The following is a 22335-nucleotide window of genomic DNA, read 5'->3' on the forward strand; positions in this document are numbered from 1 at the left end:
GAAAGGGACCCAGGAAAGTGGAAACACATGTTATAAAGCCCAAACTCTAGGATGCACACAACATGTACATTCTCCAGGAAACCAGCCTATATTACAGGTCATTCTACGATCCTAGCCAAATAGGTCAGGTACTTGTAAGCTGTTCTTTTTTAGTTGCATGTGAGGTACCCTCTAACTGGGATCAACACTCCAACCACCAACAACGTACCTTATTTGGCAAATTCCTACTTACTGTTTGGCCCCAGTTTCCATGGCACTTCCTCCAGAACGTCTTCCCTGACTGCCCAAGCCTTTGTAATTTATATTACTCTTTTACATACTCTTATTTTATAATTTTCTATTTGCAGGCCCTTCTCCTCAATTGTACTAATAAATTTCTTCAAGGAAAATCTCTGTTTATTTACCATTTGACATCATATTTCAGGTACCTGGCCCAAGGCAGCGTATGTATGGCTTAATAAAGATCTTCGGAACAAATGAACTTTGTACCCCTGAAAAGCCAAAGCGTTTTGACATAGTAAGTACTCAATACCTATTTATAAACTTTAATTTAAAAATATTTTGTCACAAAGTGTATGATTATTAAATCGTAATGCTCAGTAAATTCAAATTCTTCTCAATGATCCACAGATATACATGTTTCCTTACAAATAGTCCTAGGTAAGAATTGACTCAATATCGCTGTTTGTGGGCAGTTCTGAGTTTCGCAGTCATTGAGGTTGCTACATAAGGTCATATGAGAAAGGTCGTGAAAATACATCACCAAGATCAGATGCAACTGTTTGACCTTTCACATCAATTCACTCGCTTTCTGGTTAACACATGTGGTTCACAAAGATCCCAAGATCTGCCTATAATCTCCGTGTTTCCCCTGACTGCAAGCAGGGAGGCTAGTGTTCTTAAGGGCGTGTCCTGAGGACCTGTATCTGTGACAGACAACCGGTGGGATTCGAAGGGATGCTGTCCACTGCACCTCCACGTGCTCTGGCTGACGCTGACTGGGTCAGGCCCTGCTGCATGCTCCTGACAAAGACGCCCACCCTTGAGAGGAAAAGAGGATCCAACCCTGTGACTGCTCCTTCATGTGCCACGATGATGAGCCACTGTCTCAGTTCCCTCAGAGGCCAGCTGGCAAATCTCACGTCAGGAGATGGGGGGCAAATGGGAATGACATGGAGGTCGCTGGGAAGGCTTCCCGACTACCCATGTTTTCTTACAGAAAACTCCCATCACCTGGGCTAACAGAAGTATGCCTCTTACTTTTCATGCTCTATTTTTTCTTATCTACTATATTTTTATATTAAAGGAAATAAATTTAAAAAAAAAACTGGAGACATTCTGAAGCCTAAGCCAAATTCAAGTAGTGGGCAAGAACTGAACAAGAGGCGAAGGAAAAGGCATCTAACCAATTAGGAAATGCCATTATTTTCTTCAGACTATATTACTGCAAATTTGAAAGAAACAGGTTGCCAAGAATCAAGACACATAAATTTAGAAGCGCTAGGCCAACTCAAATTTTTAGAAGAGGTGCATGTACTCATTTTAAAATAAATAATACCCACTGGAAAAAAAGCTTGGTACTTTTGTTCGAGTTCCATTTTTTTTTAAATTTTTTTTTTTCAACGTTTATTTGTTTTTGGGACAGAGAGAGAGCATGAACGGGGGAGGGGCAGAGAGAGAGGGAGACACAGAATCGGAAACAGGCTCCAGGCTCTGAGCCATCAGCCCAGAGCCCGACGCGGGGCTCGAACTCACGGACCGCGAGATCGTGACCTGGCTGAAGTCGGACGCTTAACCGACTGTGCCACCCAGGCGCCCCTCGAGTTCCATTTTAAATTTGTATTTTTTAACTCTTATTTAATTGACATTTATCCAAAGTACACATTTACCTAAGAATGATAAAATTATATTTTAATTGATATTCCACAGGAATAAATTCCTGTCATCTCTCAAATCTACTCAATAATTGTGAAAAATTCTTTATACCACAAAGGGGTGTCTTGGTTAAAAGTCTCACTTTATGAGTATTTATTTCTCCTTAAAATATACGAAAAAGGAAATGCTAATCTAATAAGCCTTAACTCTCTACTAGAGTTGAATATGCCTCTTGCTAAAAGTATTACTACACAAAACTGTCCTATGTAAGGAAAAAAGTCAAATCATCTGAAAACCTACATGACTAGAATGGATTAAAACTAAGTTAAAAACTTTTGTGATTAGGTAAAAACAAGTAGCAGGGCTGTTCTTAAGAATTATTAGAGCAACATAATGGCATCCTGTTTCCTCTACACGCTGAGTGGTAACAAAGAAATTTTAAAATCATATAATTACGCTACTTAATAAAGGGATATTATAATTTCAAGTTCCGTGATCTAAATTCCCAGCTTGCTTTATAAAGTGAAAAACAGGGAGAAAAATATTATTCATACTAATTGATCATTTGAAATTATATAGCAGCAGGAAGAAATCCTGCCTGACACTAAAAAAGTATAAGAACTTTCTTTGTTGCATCAATGACCAGATAGATACTTGACTAGCAAGAGAGACATGCACTGATAAGGCCTGTCTTATTATAACATCCCAGCAGCATAAACAGAGCGAATGCCCAAGGACAGCCAACAGGGTACACACAGGCTGTGTTTAGGAAGCCTTGCCCGGTCACTGTAATCCTGACAGTCAGAGCAACCTTGGCCTTTGGAGTGGTTTACAGTTTGAAAAACTTCTCTGGGAGCATATGGCAACTAGTGAAATAGTACCACACAGGAAAAGTAGCCCCCGCAGGGGATATGCTGAAATGTGGCTGAAGCAGATCTCTGTTTTGGCTGACATCCTCCTTATCAAGACAGTTCATACACTTTATACTTCAACTCCCCTGACTGCCCTCCATAAAAGTAAGTGGAGGCAAAAGATTAAAAAATTAACATAACCCATTTTCAAAGCGGTAGACACAACAACATTCAAATATACAGGGATGGCAAGAAATGGTTAACTTTTTAGAAGAAAGCTTGAGGCCCCTAAAGACTCAAGACTAAAAGATATAAAATATTTAAAAATCAAACAACAGCCATTTCTGAAAAAATAAAGGGATCAAATTTGAAAGTCAATCCGATATGTATCACCTTGCCTCCAAAGCACACATGGTAATCATCTGCTACAATCACTGGAAATTCTGATTCTCAGAGCAGATTATTCATAAAGCCTTAGGAAAGCTCTAGGCAAGGCCCCAACGGGCAGCCGTTCTGCTCCTCCCTGCAGACCCCAGGAATGTGACGGTATGGTATAGATAGTCCTTTCTCAGCCCGGATTCATCCTAGAATATCTGAGACAAACTCAGGACTGCCATCTGGTCATGCGGCAATGTTACAGAGCAGAAGGGAGCACTGGTGAGGAATTAATACAGGGTAGCTTTCCCCCATGTATCCTTGTTTTTTTTTCAGAGGAGGGGGATGGAAGGTGGGATAATCACTCAGCAGGTAAAAAATAAGCATGGATTATGCATAAATACATGACCAAAAATCCACAGAATGAAGTGAGAAAAAATTTTTAAATAAAGAAAGAAAATAAGAAGAAAGAGCAAAAGAGGAAGAAAAAAAAAGATCATTGGGGCATGGTTATCTCTTGTGCCAAAGTTTTTATTTTGGGAAAATTTAAATTTAACTTTTAAATTAACTACATTTAAATGCTACATTTAATATTTAATTAGACACTGACTCTTATTAATTACTATTTAATTTACAATAACTTAAACATCACATTTAAATACTAAGACCTTACCATAAAGAAAGTATATAACTTCTAAAAAGAAACATTAATTTATCCATTGTATCCATTAATTATCTATTTTGTTTACATATGGTTAATAGAAAGTAAGAAACAAGGCCGTTAGAGGTGTGACCTCAACTAGGTCCCAAGGAAAGTTTATTTTCTATAGCTCTTTAAAAGTTTATCATCCAAGTGCAATAGGATTATAAAGCTATCTTTTAATGTTTCCATTTTTTACTCTATTATTTTTAACAGATAGGCAATGTACCTAAATCATAAGAAATATTTTTATATCAAGGTCAGAGTGGCCCTGGATTTTTACATTCTTCTACATAAGGAATGCAGTGTCCTAAGATAAGAGAAGACAGTCTCAGATATTTTGAATTAAGTAACTCACTGTGTTCCCTTGAAGGAAATGGAAAATAATATATTCAGTATTACTTATTCCAAATCTCTAACAAAATGGCATACTTTAAAAAACAAAAACTGTTCAAAAGGCCCTAACAGCTCAAGGAAAGCTACTGCTTCTTTATGGCCACTCTGTTTTATTTTTCTAATTGTCAAATATTTATTAAGAGCAAAAGAGTACATGGCTTAGAGAAGTCAGGTAGTAGGATGTCTTCAATTCTCTCCATTAAAAAAGATATTCAATAACACATTTTACTTGAGCATGAGCAGCACATGTTCAATTAGTTATAAGATATTAACTCAAAATACGTATTGTCACCAATATCAGAATTACAGAAACTGACTGGCATAAACTTGTCTATTCCATACCCTTGTGGCTCCTTTCAGATCTACGCCCTATAATCCTTTCCTTCTTCTCTAACTCCAAACATATTATTTTGTTTTTCTCAGTTTCTTGAAACAACCGTGCTCCTTCCCGACACGGGACCTTTGCATATGCTACTAGAGCTGCTTTGTACACTATCTCCCCACCTTCTGCTTTCCATCCCTCACATGAGCCATTATTTCTGCGGGGAAGTTTCAATGACCCTCTCAGTTTAGGTCCAGGCCCTTCGTGCCATGTATGCATGTGCACAACCACGTGATTACTATCCATCAACCTCCACTGCTCAGAATGCTGCATGACAGCAGGGATGATGTCACTGTTTTCTTCCCCTTGTGTCTCTAGCAATTAGAACAGTACCTGGCACACAGCTGATAATCAAAACTATTCTTATAGTGAAAAATGAAGCCATCATGCATAGCCCTGCAGGAGACAACATTAGGCATTCCAAAACAGTAGCTTTGAAACCTCATAGGGTTTGAAAACCTCCAGGGGAGAAAAAATACCCGGAGACCAAAGAGAAAACACAAGCAAAGCTTTCATGAAATCTGTGAACTGAATAAAGGTGGAGAAGGTGACTTCTGTGGCCCATTTCAATTCTGGTATTCTATGAGAATTCAAAAAAAAAAAAAAAGGTCAGAGGACCTCTGGGCAGGACAAATATTAAATATTAGGAGTAAAGACACCAAGGACTGAAGAAGCAAAAAACACGCATGCAACAAGAGACAGACCGCTTTGCCAAGAGCAGAGGCACGAAGTTATGAGGAGCGGGTGAGGAAGCTCAAGTGTCAGGAGGCATGTTCGAGAAGGCTCTTCACCCAGCACTGCGGACCACAGGTTTCCATCGGTGCAAACCAGCAGGGAGCCCATCACGGAAGGGAGCAGTTTTCAGATCCACAAATGACAGAATGCCTTTTCCCAATGGTTGGAAATACAGAATTAAGTTTTAAATGAAAGTTCACAAGAACATGTGTACAAATTGGTAACAGAATAATGGCAAACAACCACACGATCACCTAACCATTTAGGAACCAGTTCAGCGACGAGTAACAGAACATCTACCCTATGAGGGTTTATTAACCAAACTGAGGCAGACGGTTCCAAGTTCCATGAGGCAGATCCATCAAGTCACCAGTGACTGAGCCAGGCTCCTTCCCTGAGTCCACAGTCCTCTAGGTCACAAGCTGGATCACACCCACCCACACCATCTCTGTAAAAACTCTGAACTTGTCTACATTTGTATGCGATTTCATCTCAGTGGGGAAATCACAGGGCCTGATTGGATAAACACATAAACGAATTCAGAGTTAAAGGACCTGTGTTGCTGGGGTGCCTGTGTGGCTCAGTCGGTTAAGTGTGCCAACTCTTGATTTTGGCTCAGGTCACGATCTCACGGTTCCTGAGATCAAGATCTGAGTCAGGCTGTGCATTGACAGCATGGAGCCTCCTTGGGATTCTCTCTCTCCTCCTCTGTCTGCCCCTCACCTGCTTGTGCACACACACTCTCTCATTCTCAAAATAAATAAACTTTTTTAAAAAATGGCCTGTGTTACTGGAGATACATGTAGAACTTCCAGAAGTTCTGGATATAAATTCAAAATATACGGATGAAGATGTATGATGTATGAATTTGTTTCCCATCCAGCATCAAGCCAAAGGGGCCCGGCGTGGAAATGCCCCAAAGTTGACATTGCAGGGGACTGAGCACTGCCACACCTGACAGATTAGAACAGTAACACTGTCACATCATGGCCTGGCCAGTCTCCCATCCAGGAGAAGAGACCCAGTGTGCAGGCCAAGGGGCACGCAGAAAGTCTCCCTGATACCCCTCTACCCTCTCTGAGACTCCAACTCTGTTCTTGACCCTTTCTGCCCTTCTTCTCAGGCCAAGAGCCCTACAGGTTGCTCCTTCTCTTCTCCCTCATGGGTAGCCAGAAAGACTCAAGTGGGGGTTCAGTTTTGCGATTAAACAACTGGAAGCCCTTTCAGTGTGCTCTGTTATGTGGCAGGGGGAAAAGGCAAAAGAAACAGCTCCAATTTCATTATAAAAGAAGGCAAACACTAAAAATAAAGTCTAAAGATGTCCTAAACCACGCACACACACATCTACATATGCATATATGCGTGTTATTTTAGGACCTAAATCCAATACGAATAAAGAGGGTCAAATCCCAAATCCCACACTAATGTTTCCAGTGACTTCATCAAAAGAGTGTTCTCTGAAGCCTCAGTGTTTTTAAAACTCATGTAATTCCTGTGAAGATGCCAGTGCTGACTAATTCGTCTTTGAAGTAAAAGAAAAACCTTCACAAGTGCTAATGCTTATTCATATTTAAAGCAGAAAACCACTGGTCATGCTTATGTTGGACAAAATGTTATTCCAGTATCTCGTTTCAGGGTTTAAGCAATCATTTATTCCCAGAATACCCATAAGACATGTCTAGGCAAAAAAGTGAAAAAACAGTTTCACACAGTGAGAAGGACAAGTTGGGAAGGGGTGGAAAAAGTGTTAAGAAAAGAAAGGGGGAAACATGAAGAGTAGAAAGAGAATGTTTATTAGTGCCCAGAACACTGGACTTTTTATTGCAATTCTTGGGTCGTCTGGCATCAGTTGAAGCACTTTCAGGAACTGCCTTATTTTACTAATTTTTAAAAGCACATCTCCTCACATTTAACTTGTCTGAAACTTGGATGTAACTTACCATCAGTGGTCTGTCATAGTTTCATTGGAAACATAGAACATAATGATGCTTCTTGTAACTTAAGGTGCCATAGGATCAATGAAATATGCTATGCTGTCTTTCTGGGACATTTGGGAGATATTATTGTATAAGCTTATAATAGCACACAAAGTATCACTTTCTAGACTTAACACTCCCATGCTGTGTCAGCACTAGGAGCAAGTGATTTATAACCATTTTTGTAATTTTACCTTTCCTTCACTTTGCTAAATATTTATTTTATATCAGTAAAAACTTGTATAAAGCACATTTGTGTACAAGAAATACAGCCAGTGCTGCTTGAATCATAAAATATGAAAGGTCAAGAGGACTCTTGGACAACATCCACTGACATCCTCTCATTTTACAAACAAAGAAGCCGAGACTGAAGAAGGTCTGACTTGCTTGGGATGCTAGCTGTTCCCCGGCACAGCCAGCCAGAGTCCCTTCTCTGGGCTCCGACCTGCCTCGGTTCTTGCCACTCTGCTCCTCCAACTTCCATGTGGCTGTAAGCCGCTGCTTCTACACGCCATCTCAGATAAAGTGTTAGATAACTAAAAACCACAATATAAAAATGCACGTATGTGCCAAAGCACCTTGCTTTTGGAATATCAAGACAGGTTGTTCCTTGTTTCACTTTTCTCCATATTAACTTGCCGGAAATCTGCATGTCCTGAAACAGCCAGCAGAGGGAGTCTTTACTTCTCAGCGTGTACAAATAGAGAAAATAACGATGTTTTGAAAATTACAACTTTAACATTCTTAACCCTGTGCAGGTACTATCATGATTACAAGCTTTTAAAATGTTTAAAGCTATTTTTAAATATTCTTAACAATTGGGATTTTTCAGATCAATCGTGTACATCCTAACTTCAATAAGGATTTTTTGGAATATATGTATACACACACACACACACACACACACACCATACACACACACACACACACACACACACACACACACACACACACACTGTATATCAAGTCACCTCAGCAAGAATCCTTCCTGGAACTCAAGCTGGAGTTAGTCTAGTACTTAGAATGGTAATTTCAAAACATTTCTTTGAATCTTGATAGAACTACCCAAACTAATTTCTCTTCTCAAACTATAAAATCCCTGAAATTTTCACTAATATAACTGAATGTATACGTCTAACCGTACATGGCCGACTAGGAAGCATTTATAATCACTTTCTAACAATGGTGTTTTTGCCAAAGATGATTTTTGAATTCCTCTTCTTTAGGAACAGTCTGAAGAGCAACCGTTTTTGATATCTTACAGGGGTAGAAAATCTTGACCCTACCCTCTCAGGGAGTTTAATATCTGAAATTACCAAAAGCCTTGCTTCTTTCTTCTGCCAAAAAGAGATTCTTATTTTCTAGACTTGGCTTCCGGTGCTGGGGAACAGTCAGGAGAGCCAGCCCTGAGACTGCCCCCACCCAGGCAAGGGTCTGAGACTATTAATGAGCCTATTTTTAATCTGCCTTCCTTGCCAAATGTGGACCAGGCACTGTGGTTCACAGAACAATGTGGGTCATGGACCTCATTCATATGGAGGTTCAGTCCAGGTGTTCATGGTGATGGTGGACTTTGCAGTCCGCTCTGTGATCAGATCCTCAACCACCAGGTTACGAGTTAGATTCCTCATACTACAAATTGGCAAACTGCTGGCAAACTGATAGGGCTCAATTAATATAAGTGATTTTTATTGTAAATTTTTGAAAGCAAATAAGGCATTCAGTAAGTCTCAGAGGCTTCTCCAGTACTATTGAGCACTGAGGAACTCTGACATAGGGTTTAGTTGCTACACCTTTAGGGCAAGATTGAGTACACAACCAGATAAAATGACAAGAGGAAGAAGAGAGATAGGCAGAAAGGTGAGACTGGTCCAACCAAAGGACTGCAAGAGAGGGCAGAGAGCTCTTAGCAGCAGATGGAAAAGGCCCCGCCGCAAGTGAGCCCACGCAGCTGGGAGAGGTGGCCTCCTGCATGCACGGAGCTGGCCTGGAACTCAGTCCTGCCTGGTCACGGACCAGACGTGTGCTGTGGGCAGCACTTACACTGGCCAAGCCTCACACTCCTCGTCCCAAACTGGAATTGTCCACCAATCCTGTAGGGTTCTTATGAGGACTAAAGAGAATGTGTAATCAGTGCTGGACACGTTAGAGCTGTTTTCATTTTATGGGTGTGTGTCGAGGGCAGTGAGTGCACAGAGTTGCCCCCAGCAGCAAGCTGGAGCTGGATAAAGGTAATGACGATGCAGGGTGGACTCTGAGTGGCTTTTCACAAGGTATGAAACCAGGGGAAAAGGAAGTGAATGCAACAGGGTCGCGAATGTAGAGAAGGAAATGCCAATAACAGGTGAGTATTCAAACAGTCCAATTCTATTTTTTCAAACGTTGTGTTTATTCAACTAACAGTAATTATATACCAATGTTGTACCTGCCCCATGTTGGGCACTTGAGTCCAGTGATGATCAAAAGTGACACTGCCTCTGCCATCATGTAGCTAACATTCCAGCAACATCACTTTTATCTACTGAGACAAATGTCTCTATATTAGGCACAATTTTACCGCTTTCAAATACATAACCCAGAAGTTCCTGCCTAATATTCCCCAGGACAGTGAAAAGAGAAATAATCGAACCTATCTAATTATATTTAAATCTATGGTCCCAGCTTAGAAGTAAAAATTGTCAGCATATAATAGTTGGATTATTATTTTTTTAATTCAGTTACAGCCCACCTAAAGTTACAGTAAAAGAGCTGAGGGAACCAGCATGTGAAACACACATTGCCTTCCTCTCCCTGGCTGTAATATATCAAGGACAACTACTTTTTGTTTGATTCATTTACTACAAGGATAACTACCTTAATAGGACAGGGCACAAAACAATTTATGCTCATTGTAATAGTGAGATTTTAAACTGTTTATGAAACTAGTAAAACATGCCATTTCACAGATGGGGGTGGGGAAGAAACTCACATTTTTTCGAGCTTCTACTACATGTCAAGTATTTCTAAATATTTATCCAACTGCTCTGTGAGGAAACATCCTCATCCCCAGGACAGAGAAAATGATCCTCAGAAAAGTTTCAAGGAAGGCACCCAAAGTCGCACCACTGGTCAGTGACAGAGCTGAGCTCGAACTCAGAGCTGCCTGGCTCTAAAACACACCAACACTCTCTACTGTAGCTCACTTCCTAAAAACTCACTTCTCAGGAAAGGAAACATTTTGTGAAAACACAAAATCCATTTGTCTCTGTGGTACCCTTCCTAGGTGGATATGCAACAAAGGTACCCTGTATACAACAAAAAGGGCAGAAGAAAGGGTGAGGTTTAGCAAGAATGAGAACTCCGTGTAGACAGAAATAATACTGTACTGGTTATCACTTCACAACCTTACCTTCCAACCAAGGAAGCCAGCCGTCTGTGGGTCTCCATTACCCTCCCCTGCTCAGGAAATCTACTCTCTCCCCCACTTACTATACCTTCTACTACCCCCATACAAGTAACAGAATACATTTGTTCAAAAAGCATAACCATAGAGACAGGCGCCTGGCTGGCTCAGTCAGTGGAGCATGAGACTCTTGATCTCGGGGTTGTAAGTTTGAGCCCCATGTAGGGTGTAGGGATTATTAAAAATAAAATCTTTAGAACAAACAAACAAAAAAGCAAAGCCATATTTTTTACCTGAAAACACAATAAGAAAAATCCAAGGTAGAAATATTTATTGAATGTCTAATATGTTGGAGGCACTTGTGGTGGGGATAGCTAGCTGCCCACCAAGAATCACTGTTCCCCTCTCCCTTCCTGAAGAGTCCTGATTCTAACGAGAAGAACAGTGTGTGGAGCTCAAGGCCTCCACTTCTTGGCTCCCCCTGTATCCAGGACTGACCACATGACAGAATCTTGGCCAGTAAGATGAAGCAGAAGCTCCTGGTTACCTCAGGGTGGCAGTTAACATCTGACAGAGGAGGCCAGCACGCCCTTGGTGCTTCCCATTCTGTATGCCAGGAATGTGAGCAGGATGACTGGAGATTTGCATTCCTCTTTCCATAAAAGGAAAAGAGACCCACACTAAGGAAGATACAACAGAAAGCAAGAAGAAGTTTGGTTGCCTGAGGACACTGTGGGGCTGCTACATTAGTTTTAGACTGAGTCTTCTGGTAAAGTGAAAGAAAAATAAATCTCCTCCCGGTTTAATGCACTGTCATTTCAGTTTTCTGGGTATGTGAAATAGAAATTCAGCTCGTAACTGACAAAGCACTTTATTTAAGGAGTCTCTTAAATTTTTAAAATCTAGTGGTAACACAAAAACAAAAACAACAACAACAACAACAAATTTTGAAAAGCAGATAGTACAAGACCTATACATTAACACACACACACACACACACACACACACACACACACACACACGGTAACACAGAGAACACTGAAAGTCAACTCTAAATAGCCAGAAAGCAGAAGATACATAACTGTGGATGGCTAATGAGACTTCAGTATCATAAAAGATGATACTAAAATTGATGTCACATGGCAGTACATACTGGATTGGGAAGTAAGCAACAAAGGCATGTCCACTGATCCTGAATCAAGACACCACCAAGATAGATGTGCTGAGAAAGTCTTAAAAGCTTGAGCTGGGACACAGACAACAAACAGCCTTTGGGAAAGCAAACAGAATCCTGGAGTTGTCTATAGGCCACAGAGCACAAAACTGGGGGCAGAAGTACAGAAGGACAAACATCAAACACTGTTTGGAGCACAAGGAAGAAAGCCATGTACTGAGTGGAGGCTTCACAGGAAGCTGGGGAAGAAGCCACGGGGCACACGAGCCCTGAAGCTCAGTGAATGCTACACACATTTGGGCTGATTCTGTATATATTTAAAAGTTTCTGGGCAAAATAGTGATATGATAATCTGTATTCTTTCACTTTTTACAAAACTATTTTTAGAAAGTCATAGCAATGATTCTAACTGTATGAGGAAGGAAATGAATATAACATAAACTATTCTCTTGTATAGACAGAGAATTGAATCTTTGGATAAATGGCGCTGCTCCATATTATACTCATGAATTTCAGATTTTCAAAAGGATTTGAATCTTAAGGAAAATATATTCAAGAAATTATCCCTTCTTTCTCTGAGACTTCAGAAGATGCTTTAGGATCTTGTGTGCTTACGAACATCTCATAATTGTGGTATGGATAAATAATGGAGAAATGCTTGTAAACATAATTCACAAAACTCTATAAATCTGATAGAGGCTTAGAACATGACTACCCATAAAATCAGAAAATGGACATCTGGCCTTCTGATCTTGAAGGCTCTCTATAAAAAGAATAGGAATTTTATATTACACTTAATATATATTTTACAATGCTTGAGTCTTTTGTTAATTCTCTAGGACCTTAAAATAGTTTCTTGATGTACTGTACCAATCTAGAGCTCTGGGTATAAATGCTCATTCTCTCTCTCTCTCTCTCTCTCTCTCTCTCTCTCTCTCTCTCTCAGACACACACACACACACACACACACACACACACACACACACACTCTTTGCTGCTGACAATTGCTTTCTGAATAAAATGTTTTCTACACTAGAACATATGGGAGTTGGTGGAGGTGCAGAGGGAGATGAAAGGATTTGCCTAAGCTAATTCCAGACTACAAGTTGAATGGCAATTATACACCCCATAAGGCAATTTCATTAACATATTAATTTCAGGAGGTAACACATATCTAGGAGAAACACACTGAAGTCACAAGACCTAGATTCTATTTCTAGCTTTGCCATTGACCTTCTGAGTGACCTTGCATAAGTCACTCAACACCCAAGAGACTCAGACTTCTCTCATCAGAAAAAAAAAAGATATAACCTAGTAGTTCCCTGAGAAAAATGCTATGAGGTAAAATATGCATTCAGAGCATTTGGTGAGGATGTAACCATTTCTGAGAGATACTATGAACCCTTCTTCACTAGAACCTTGGTGAACCAGAATCAAGGAAATAAGACCCTAATAGAATTGGAGGACACAAAAAATATCTTTCCTAAAATTCACTTGATAGAGAATCTATCAAAAATCCCTGTCCCTCAAAGATCAAAGTGTATTTGATCTTCTACAAAAAAAAAAAAAAAAAAAAAAAAAAGACCCATACATACTGTGTTACGGGCCATGTTTAAAGTTCAAGTTCCCAGCCACTCTCAGGAGAATCTTAAGGCCATTTAGATCACATACACAGACTGATAACAAAATTATTCCCTAGTGCTATTAAGCATTTTCAGAAATGCCCTCAGCCTTTCAAATGATCAGGATTCCAACTGGCAAATTATTTTTCAAGAGCCACTCATTCAGGATGAGCAAACTTTACGGCAAACTTACGCAAAAGGCACTTGCTGCCTTGTTAGGAAAACAAGAAGCTGTCCCCCAAACACTCTGAGAAATGCTGGTACCAATTTGTAAGATCACCTTAAATTATGGTGCATATGGAAAATGACAAGTTAATTACAAGTATGGAATAACTTTCAATCTTGGGGAAAAAAAACTCATGGTGTAACCAGAGCAGATGGATGTTTTCTAGTCATAAAAATGCCCAATTCCTAAAGTAAGAGATGTTAAGATTTTCGGGACAGTCTTCTAGATAAGGGGCCTTCTAGGGGTTAAAATGCCAGGACAAAGAAATAGCGTAAGTACCTTCAGCAAATGGTGATGTCCTAAATTACGTGGAAATTTAATATGTGTACTAGCTGGAAAGGAATAACATGGACTTGGGCACAATTACTTATGTAATTATTATAATAAAAACCTGACAAGCAGCTTATTATAAGAGACCAAGAGAAATCACAATGATGTGACCATCGGCAGCTCAGACTTAACACCAATTATAATCACAGCTTTCCAGAATATTCTTGTTCTGCTATTTACCAGTCAGTACTGGATTTTCTAGCCGAGTTTTATTCATACGAAGTGCCCTGGATTAAGTGCTCAAAGTCCTTGAAAATGACAGCATCTTTTTCTAATGTTTTAATACTCTAAAAAAAAAATAAATGGTTTAAATATTTTAACTATGAAAATACAAAATATATTATTTGATTCACAGAATTACAGACACAGGTAAGACTGCAGAAAGCTTTTAATGAAAATCCCTCAGCTATTATGTTACAGGTGAAGAAGTAATGACCGTGAGCTTAAGTGACTTGCCCAAGGTCATGCAGCTAGTAAACAGACAGCTCAGGTAGTATGCTTCCTACCACACCAGCATGTCATCCAAAAGAACATGATGGAAGCTTCTTGGTATATCAATTGGATCAAGAACTCAGACATAAGAACACACATTTGATACATATTAGCATACTTTTCACATTCCAGTGAGTCAGGGAATCTATATATACAGTCACTATTAATGCTAAGTCTAAATCAAAATAAAGATTCAAGCTCAAAGCAAAGTATTTTCAATTAAATTTGCTCAAGATGAGAGAAAAAGACATGAAGAAAGATAAAGAACAAATGTTGGCAAAATTACCATATACAATTCCAATGCCAAATAAAATGTCCCTAGTGAATAAATGGTTGACTGTGTAAGAAAATAAACTGAAAACCTAAAAATTAAAAACAATAAAAAAGATACTTTTCTTTTTTTAAAAAAACACCTTAATTGTTACATTTGTCATATTTAAACAAATTAAACCATGACCTTTGACTTACGGAATACACTAATAGCTAACTAACAGTTAACTATTAAAAGTCAGGTACGGAAATAAACATTAGTTTCTAGCGTCACCAAAACCATTCAGAAAGCATATCGCCAAAAATGTGGGTTGGTGCTTTTGTTTTCTATACTGGAGATTTGATTCTTTAAGGATTTAAATGCATTGTTCTTATTTGGTGTATTTACCAGAAAAGTTTAGTATTATAAATACTACATCGCATGTTATACTTATCATTACCTTATAAAATACGATGCTGCAAGTAAGACATGGAAATAAACTTTACAAAAAACCAAAAGATCCAATATTTTCATACACAGGATTGATTGCATTAATAATTAACAGAAACCTCTTTCACAAGGGAATATAATGGAAAGTTTTTCTTAAGCAAATAGGCAGCAACTCAATAGAAATTGGTAGAAACCAGAGGCTAATAAACCGGTGCCATATGGTTAAACAGTGAAACAATTATATAGTCCATTCAACAATGAAGATGGATGTATTATGAATTATAGGGAAACAAAGAAACTGCTTCTCAGTACACAAATACAAAACATAATAGCTAGCAGATTTTCTACTGAACTAAAGGCAAAGAGGCCTGAAGTTACAGAAGGAAAAAAAAAAAGCAAAAGCTTCAAATACTCTCTAAATCACAATGCCCTGAAATCGAGACCAAACTGCTTTTCCATGGAGTTTTTTTTTTTTTTTTACCACAGAGACATTCTAGCACAGCATTTTCCCCCTTTTGTCTAATTTCAATAATATACCCTTTAATTACCTCTAGCCTCAATGAATGACAATCTCTCTCAGGATATGTAACTAAAGTTTCCAACATATTAATAAACACACGGTAGCAGAAAGAAAGAAAAACAGCAAAACGAAAAAAAAAGGCAAAAGAAGTCACATACCCTTTTCTGTAGGACTATTGGCGTTATTGCAGGCAGAGTGACTCTTCTCGCACTCAGACTCATGCCTGCTCTTCGTAGAATGATCCCCTCTTGTAGACCATGGACGAAATGAAAGAAATCTTTTACAGTTACTACTGGGAATCTCAGGGCTCAGTGCAAAGAAACTAGGAAAGTAATAAATGTCACTCTGCTTATGTGATTCCAATCTACCCAAAGCCAATTAAGGATGGCCGTGGGACAGGACAAGGCAGCAACCAATCAAAGCCGGGAAAACTCCGCCTTTGTCCTTGGAAACACATTCTGATACTTTTGTTTATGATATTTAAAGAACCAGATTAACAGGCATCTAGTTCACTTAACTTTTTTTTCCAAAACAGTGCAATTTAATGCCATCTTTGTTGACTAAGCAGTTATGTCTTTAGTTTACTAAAACATTTCAACATATGGCAGATAAGAAACTGTTTACATTGGTCTATTTAAAGAACTTAAATATGCAGATGAACTTAATTTACTTGTGCAACTCATAAATTTGATAAATGGGTCGATTGCTACATATTATATAAAGCACAAAAAATCCTGAGGTTAGAATTGGTCCCAAAGTATTAATTTACGTGTTATATAAAAGGTTATTAATATTCATTGATGCATTTCATTTCTTTAACAGCTAAAATTTTTGTATTATGGGCTTTTCAACTATCCTTGAGGTTACACACTTAAGTATTTCTGTTAAATATTACCGTAACAATCAACCTAAAAATAATGCTAAATTTAAAAAGGGCATTAAACCACAATATATGAATTGCAAATGCTTATCAGTTTTTAAAAAGCACAGACCTGTGTAACCTAGCATATTTCATTCAATTAAAAGTATTTAAACAATAACCATTGCTCAATGCAAATTCAAAATTTTAACAGGCATTTTGCCTTTTTTCTTAAAATAATTGAAAAGTAGAACATCTGGGGGGATTGGAGGAGTGTCAAAGTAAAATCATTGGTGGCTAACAAGAACGTTTTCAATGAAGTCTAAATGAAGATTAAAAGAAACACTCAAAATGATAAAAAGTATCACAGTATTCAAACTAATCAGAACTACTGTAATTATAAGATCCCTGCTGTACTGATGACTTAACAAGCATCTACTCTGTGTTCTTCAACTGTGACACACGGAATAACCCACTGTATTCGGTACAAGGGAAACTCCTTGTAATTGCTAGATTACAAGGTGGCTGTTGTATAGTAACAAGGCAAAATGGAAGATTCTAGGCATCTCAGACACAAACTTTCCATTTCATTATCTGGACTGCTACTAAGCAGGGTTCACTTTACTGCTTTATTTTGGGTGTGTTTTATATGCACAGTGATCTCCTGTTCCTGAAAAGAAAAAGAGACACTACAAACTCTAGGGTTCCCTACTTTGAATTTCAAAACCTACATAGATCCCTCACAATGGTAGCTAGGGAGGGAAATCCACTTAATATAAAAAGTCACAGGTGGATCTAATTTGGAGCATTCATTTGATCCTTATCCAATTAGGTTTATCGTGGCCTTTTAAAATAAAAAAATATCATTAAAAATCTAGTAATACTAGGATAGGAGTCACCATTTGTAAAGTGAAAGATTCTGGTTTAACCTTGAGTCACTTTTTTGGCAGGCCAGCAGTAACAGAGCCCACAGTAACTACGTAATGTCAAGATTATTATCTATAGTATTTGGCTTTTTCTTTCTCCTTTTCTCAATTTAGTCTTTGAATATTGCAAAGATGTGTTATCTCTGGTCTCAAAAAAGGAATTCCACCATCATCAAAGCAGTTCATGTCCCTATATAATGAGGCAAAGTACCCACTATATGTTAGGCAGCGTGTTAGGTGGTAGGACCATATTGTTGAGTAAGACATGGTCACTATCTCAAAGTGCGATAGAGATCATACATTTTTAAATTAAAATAAAATCATACCCAGTACTGGGTTAGGTGAGTCTAATGGTGATGAGACGTCAAGTATCAAGGATGCGCCAAGGTAGAAGAAACTATATGCATCATAGGTGAGATTACCACTTCGAGGAAGAAATGACATTTTCTTTGAAAAGTGATTAGGAGAAAAGAATACGTAGAACTTGATAGCTGATAGGGATACAAAGTGAGGTTCTCAAAGCACAGTCTGCATTTTGAGGTCTAGGTGAGTGGGAAGTCAAAGATGCTGTTTCACTTGACACTATAGAGCTTTTTAAACACTAAAAAAATCCTTCAAGTCAAAATGATGTCCAGGATCTATATTTATTGCAGTGCAATATACCTATAAGGGCTTAAAAAAACACTTGACAGACAACTCGTGTGATAGGTCATCTCTTTGGAACACTCGAAAATTGAAGTTTAAAAAATTCCAGTGAAAACCATGAAGAGCAAAGTGTGGCATTTTGTGACTCTATGTTGCCAAAAAGGTCATTGTCTTTGAAAAATGAAACTTACATACACTTTTTCCTCGTCAATAGGCAAAAAGACTAATGAGATGACATTCACACTTAAGACAGGCAGAGTCTCCTTTTTCAGTGATCCTTTCCAAGTGTTCATATTGACTGTGTTTTATCTTACTTCTTACTTATTATAGACACTGACTCAAAATTTAACTTTAGCCTATGCCTTTTTTACCATTATTATAAATGACTTTCACACTCACTAACCTTGTCACCTGACCCTTAGTTTTTTTCAGCTTCTGCAAAATGAGGATAAAAACCCATGGCCAACAATTTTAGAACTGCTGTGAGGGTCAAGGAAACCAAGCTTGTGTGGGCCTGGAAGAGACCGAGGCAGCTGCTGAAAATGCTTTGCTGTCACAGAGAAAGGGGCCTAAGATGCCCCTTTTCCTTACACTGTGGCTCAGGTCCTTATTTCCAAAGCTGAAATTTGATAAAACAGGATTTTGAGCTTAATACAGCAGGATCCACAACGAAATATATAGGACAGCACTGCACATTACTTTGGTTCTTGCTCAGTATTTTGATAGCAATAGAGTACATTTTGCCCCTCAAAAGATGCATATCAAGGTTTCAATGTGGATTAAGAATACCAAAAAATAACTATTATTATGATTATTAATACAATATATGTGAGCACCTAATATGAACCAGGCACTGAGCTAGTTTTCATTGAATCCTTATAACAACTCTATGAGGTAGGCACTAGCTAGTCAATAGATGAGGAAACAAAGGCCAGAAGAACAGATAGCTAAGAAATGGTTTCAGATATAAGTACATATTGCAAAAGAACCCGCCCAGGTTCACAAAGTGCGTAAGTCAATGAGCCACGGTGAAACCCAGATCTGGCCTTCTCCAGGACACCCCACTATTCCACGCTACAATATTCTTTCCCACATTGTACTATATAATTTGATATAATATTAGCATAAAATATCACCATACAGTCCTTGTTTCTGATGTACCTAAGCATGTGTTATCTTTACTAAGTCAATAAATATGTGTGAAGGGCCTTACTAGGTGTAAAATACTATGCTATTTGCTGTGGGGAATTCAAAGTTGATAGCTCCTGATTCCTGCTTACCAAAGGAGCTGACCCATGACAACATGTAAACCATCAGTCAGTGTAGTGTACAAGGTAGGATCGGAGCAGAAGAGGATTCTATACAGGTACCAGCCAACCTCTAGGTTCCCAGCCTTTCCGACTTCTCCCACTCAACATAAACAAAGCTTCCTGTAGCTCCCAAAAGCACATTCTGTATGTCTACCTCTTTGTTCCTAACGTTTGCTCACTAAACCCCACCAATCTTTCAAGGCCCATGACGAGACATACCTCTTCAGAAAGTGTCACTGATCCTGTTCTTTCGAACATCTCTCTTTTTTTTTCCCCCCACAAGTTTACCTTAGAATTGACCGGTGGAGAAGAAGGGAGACACAATACACACACATAAGTTACCTATTAAGGATTAGGAACTTTACATATGTTATTTTATTTTATTGTGACAACCCGGTAAAGCAAGTATTGTTTAATCCTGTTTTACAGATTCCAACCATATCCATCTTTTCCATCCTCTCTCTTTACCTTTTGTCATACACTAATTGAGTCAAGCTACTATTTCTTATGTGTGTGCACTCTCTATCATTTAGAATGTGGGCTCCTGGGAGGTAAGAACAGGTCTAATTTACCATCATGTTGACTTACCCAGTGGTTTTATACCAAAAAAATCAAATGCTATAAGCCAGAAGAATGGCTCTTGATTAGTAAGTGCTACAAATACTTCTTTGGCCAAGAAATCAACCAATCACCTGCTTTACACAAAACATAACTTGCTCTGCCCCTTCGTCTTCCCCCTCTACATTGTGCTATGGTGCCTCCCATTCTGGGGCAGCTCATTGCCTCTCCAGGTTCATCATCTCCCACAAAATCTCAGATCAATACTCACCCCTCCAAGAAGTCATTCCCCCATCTAAATTATACTACTCCTTATTTTGTACATTTAAAAAAACTTTTTTTAGTGTTTATTTCTGAGAGAGAGAGAGAGACGTTTATTCATTTTTGACACAGAGAGGGACAGAGAGACAGAGCATGAGTGGGGGAGGGGCAAAGAGACACAGAATCCGAAGCAAGCTCCAGGCTCTGAGCTGTCAGCACAGAGCCCAATGCCGGGGCTCAAACTCACGAACCACGAGATCATGACCTGAGCCAAAGTGGGATGCTTAACCAACTGAGCTACCCAGGCACCCCTGCACATTTTTAAAAATTAAACTTTTCTATTGCTCATGTCTTACTCTGCACAGACTAATCCATTGTTTTAATAGCTAATAAATCCTTCCATAGGCCGTGGTTTTCTGCCTAATAAAAATACAGTCCTTAAGGGTGGGGCCCAGTCTCTTATTTCTTCTGCTGCTCCCAGAATACCTAGCAGAGTGCGTTCTGTACACAGTAGGCATTATGTTCAGTCACAATCAATGTGGAAAGACTAGTCGCTCCGGTTACATAGTGGACAAGCCTCCTTTCTCGTCTTAACAATTGCTAGCCTTATGATTTATTCTGAACAAAAGCACACAGTCTTCTTCACAGGAACATTTGGATATTCTTTTGCTACCTGACATAGTTCTACTAGTGGTCAGTAACGTAAACACTACATTTAACTGCTGTCCTAAGAACACCAATTTCAGATAAATCTTAAAATGTTTTATGATAGCAATTAATGGTCTAGATATTTAGACATAAACTCAGTACCTCAAGTTCTACCAGCTTATCTTACTCTACTAAAGGGCTTTGCTTCCCTGTGTATGTGACATGGCATCGGGCTTCTCACTTGATGAGGCTGATCTGATCTACCTCTATCCTATTTCTCCCTCTACTCTGACAGCTATTTCCTTCTATCAGGAATGGCTAGGATTTCTCACTGATTTAAAATCTGATAGAAAATTTCTTCTTTAAAAGAAATTACTGGATGAGTTATAAGCCCTAGTGATTATAAATATTACCAAACCAAGTTTCATTCAAAGCATTTTAAAAGTGCCTATGCATTCTATAACTGACATAGTTTCTAGGAGCACTATGCCCGCCTACTAAGGGACTACGGTCTACAGGAGGGCAGATGGACACTTAAAAATAATTTCAATAAAGTGTTAAGTTCTGTAAATGACTATAAATAAAGTGGTGGAACTATAAAAGTAAAAGAGCTTAACTTCACCATGAGACAGCAGACATGTTAACACTGAGTGAGAAAAAGATTCCAGAATGAAGGTAATTCCAGGTAAACAAAAACATACACAAAGATGAATCTGGAGAAACATGGAGGGAAGAGCCAGACAAGAATGGTCATTCTATGTCACGTGGAAGAATCTGACTCTCATCTGCAAAGGTAGCAATATTTGCTAAGATGTGAATTTACCTCAGAGTAGAAGATGAAGTGTGCTATTTCTGAGAATCCTAACTAGAAGTTAGGAAAACAGTGAGACGGATCTAAGTGAGTTCAAGAGAGAAATGGAAATTACCAAATTAGAAAGGAGTCAAGATTTCAAAGATGACAAGGAGGTAAAAACAGCAGGATCAAGTGGCCAAATACATACAAAAGTCATTAATTGTTTCTTATATATGAGCTTACAATATAAGTTTTAATTAACAAAAGCATAGGCTATAAAAAAGATAAACATCCTGTCTATGCCCTTCGTATTTCATATATTTTAAGGTTTTCTGAAGAAAAATAGTCTTTGAAATTTTGGAGAGATAAGATCAAGAGCAAGCTGAAACAGAAAACCAGCACCTACCTCTCTTCATGCTCCCAAAACCTTAAATTGACAAGAAGAAGGAAGAGGAGCAAGAAAAAAAGAAGTATTTCCTTGGTAAGAAAAAAGAAATCCTATTTTTTTAAACGATTCTGGGATATAAGAAAGGTACTTCAATCGGCCGTGCATTAAAAGAATTTCTAGAAGCAGGGTGCCTGGGTGGCTCAGTCGGGTA

General features: G+C 38.6%; 1 protein-coding gene across 2 annotated transcripts in view; it reads right to left on the minus strand.

Annotated features, from left to right (window-relative positions):
* Positions 1-22335, minus strand: part of GRB14 (growth factor receptor bound protein 14) — a 117680-nt gene that overhangs the window by 47570 nt on the left and 47775 nt on the right. Inside the window, exon 1 of one of the 2 annotated variants that reach the window (XM_043576916.1) lies at positions 15895-16117. The exons of the other annotated variant lie outside the window; for it this stretch is intronic. Within the exon in view, the coding sequence (XP_043432851.1) occupies positions 15895-15957 (63 nt within the window). The 5' untranslated portion in view covers positions 15958-16117. Of the gene's footprint in view, positions 1-15894; positions 16118-22335 lie in introns of those variants that run through there. 2 annotated transcript variants of the gene reach the window in all.

The sequence above is a fragment of the Prionailurus bengalensis genome, chromosome C1, assembly GCF_016509475.1.
Source record: "Prionailurus bengalensis isolate Pbe53 chromosome C1, Fcat_Pben_1.1_paternal_pri, whole genome shotgun sequence".
In the NCBI taxonomy this organism is placed as follows: domain Eukaryota; kingdom Metazoa; phylum Chordata; class Mammalia; order Carnivora; family Felidae; genus Prionailurus; species Prionailurus bengalensis.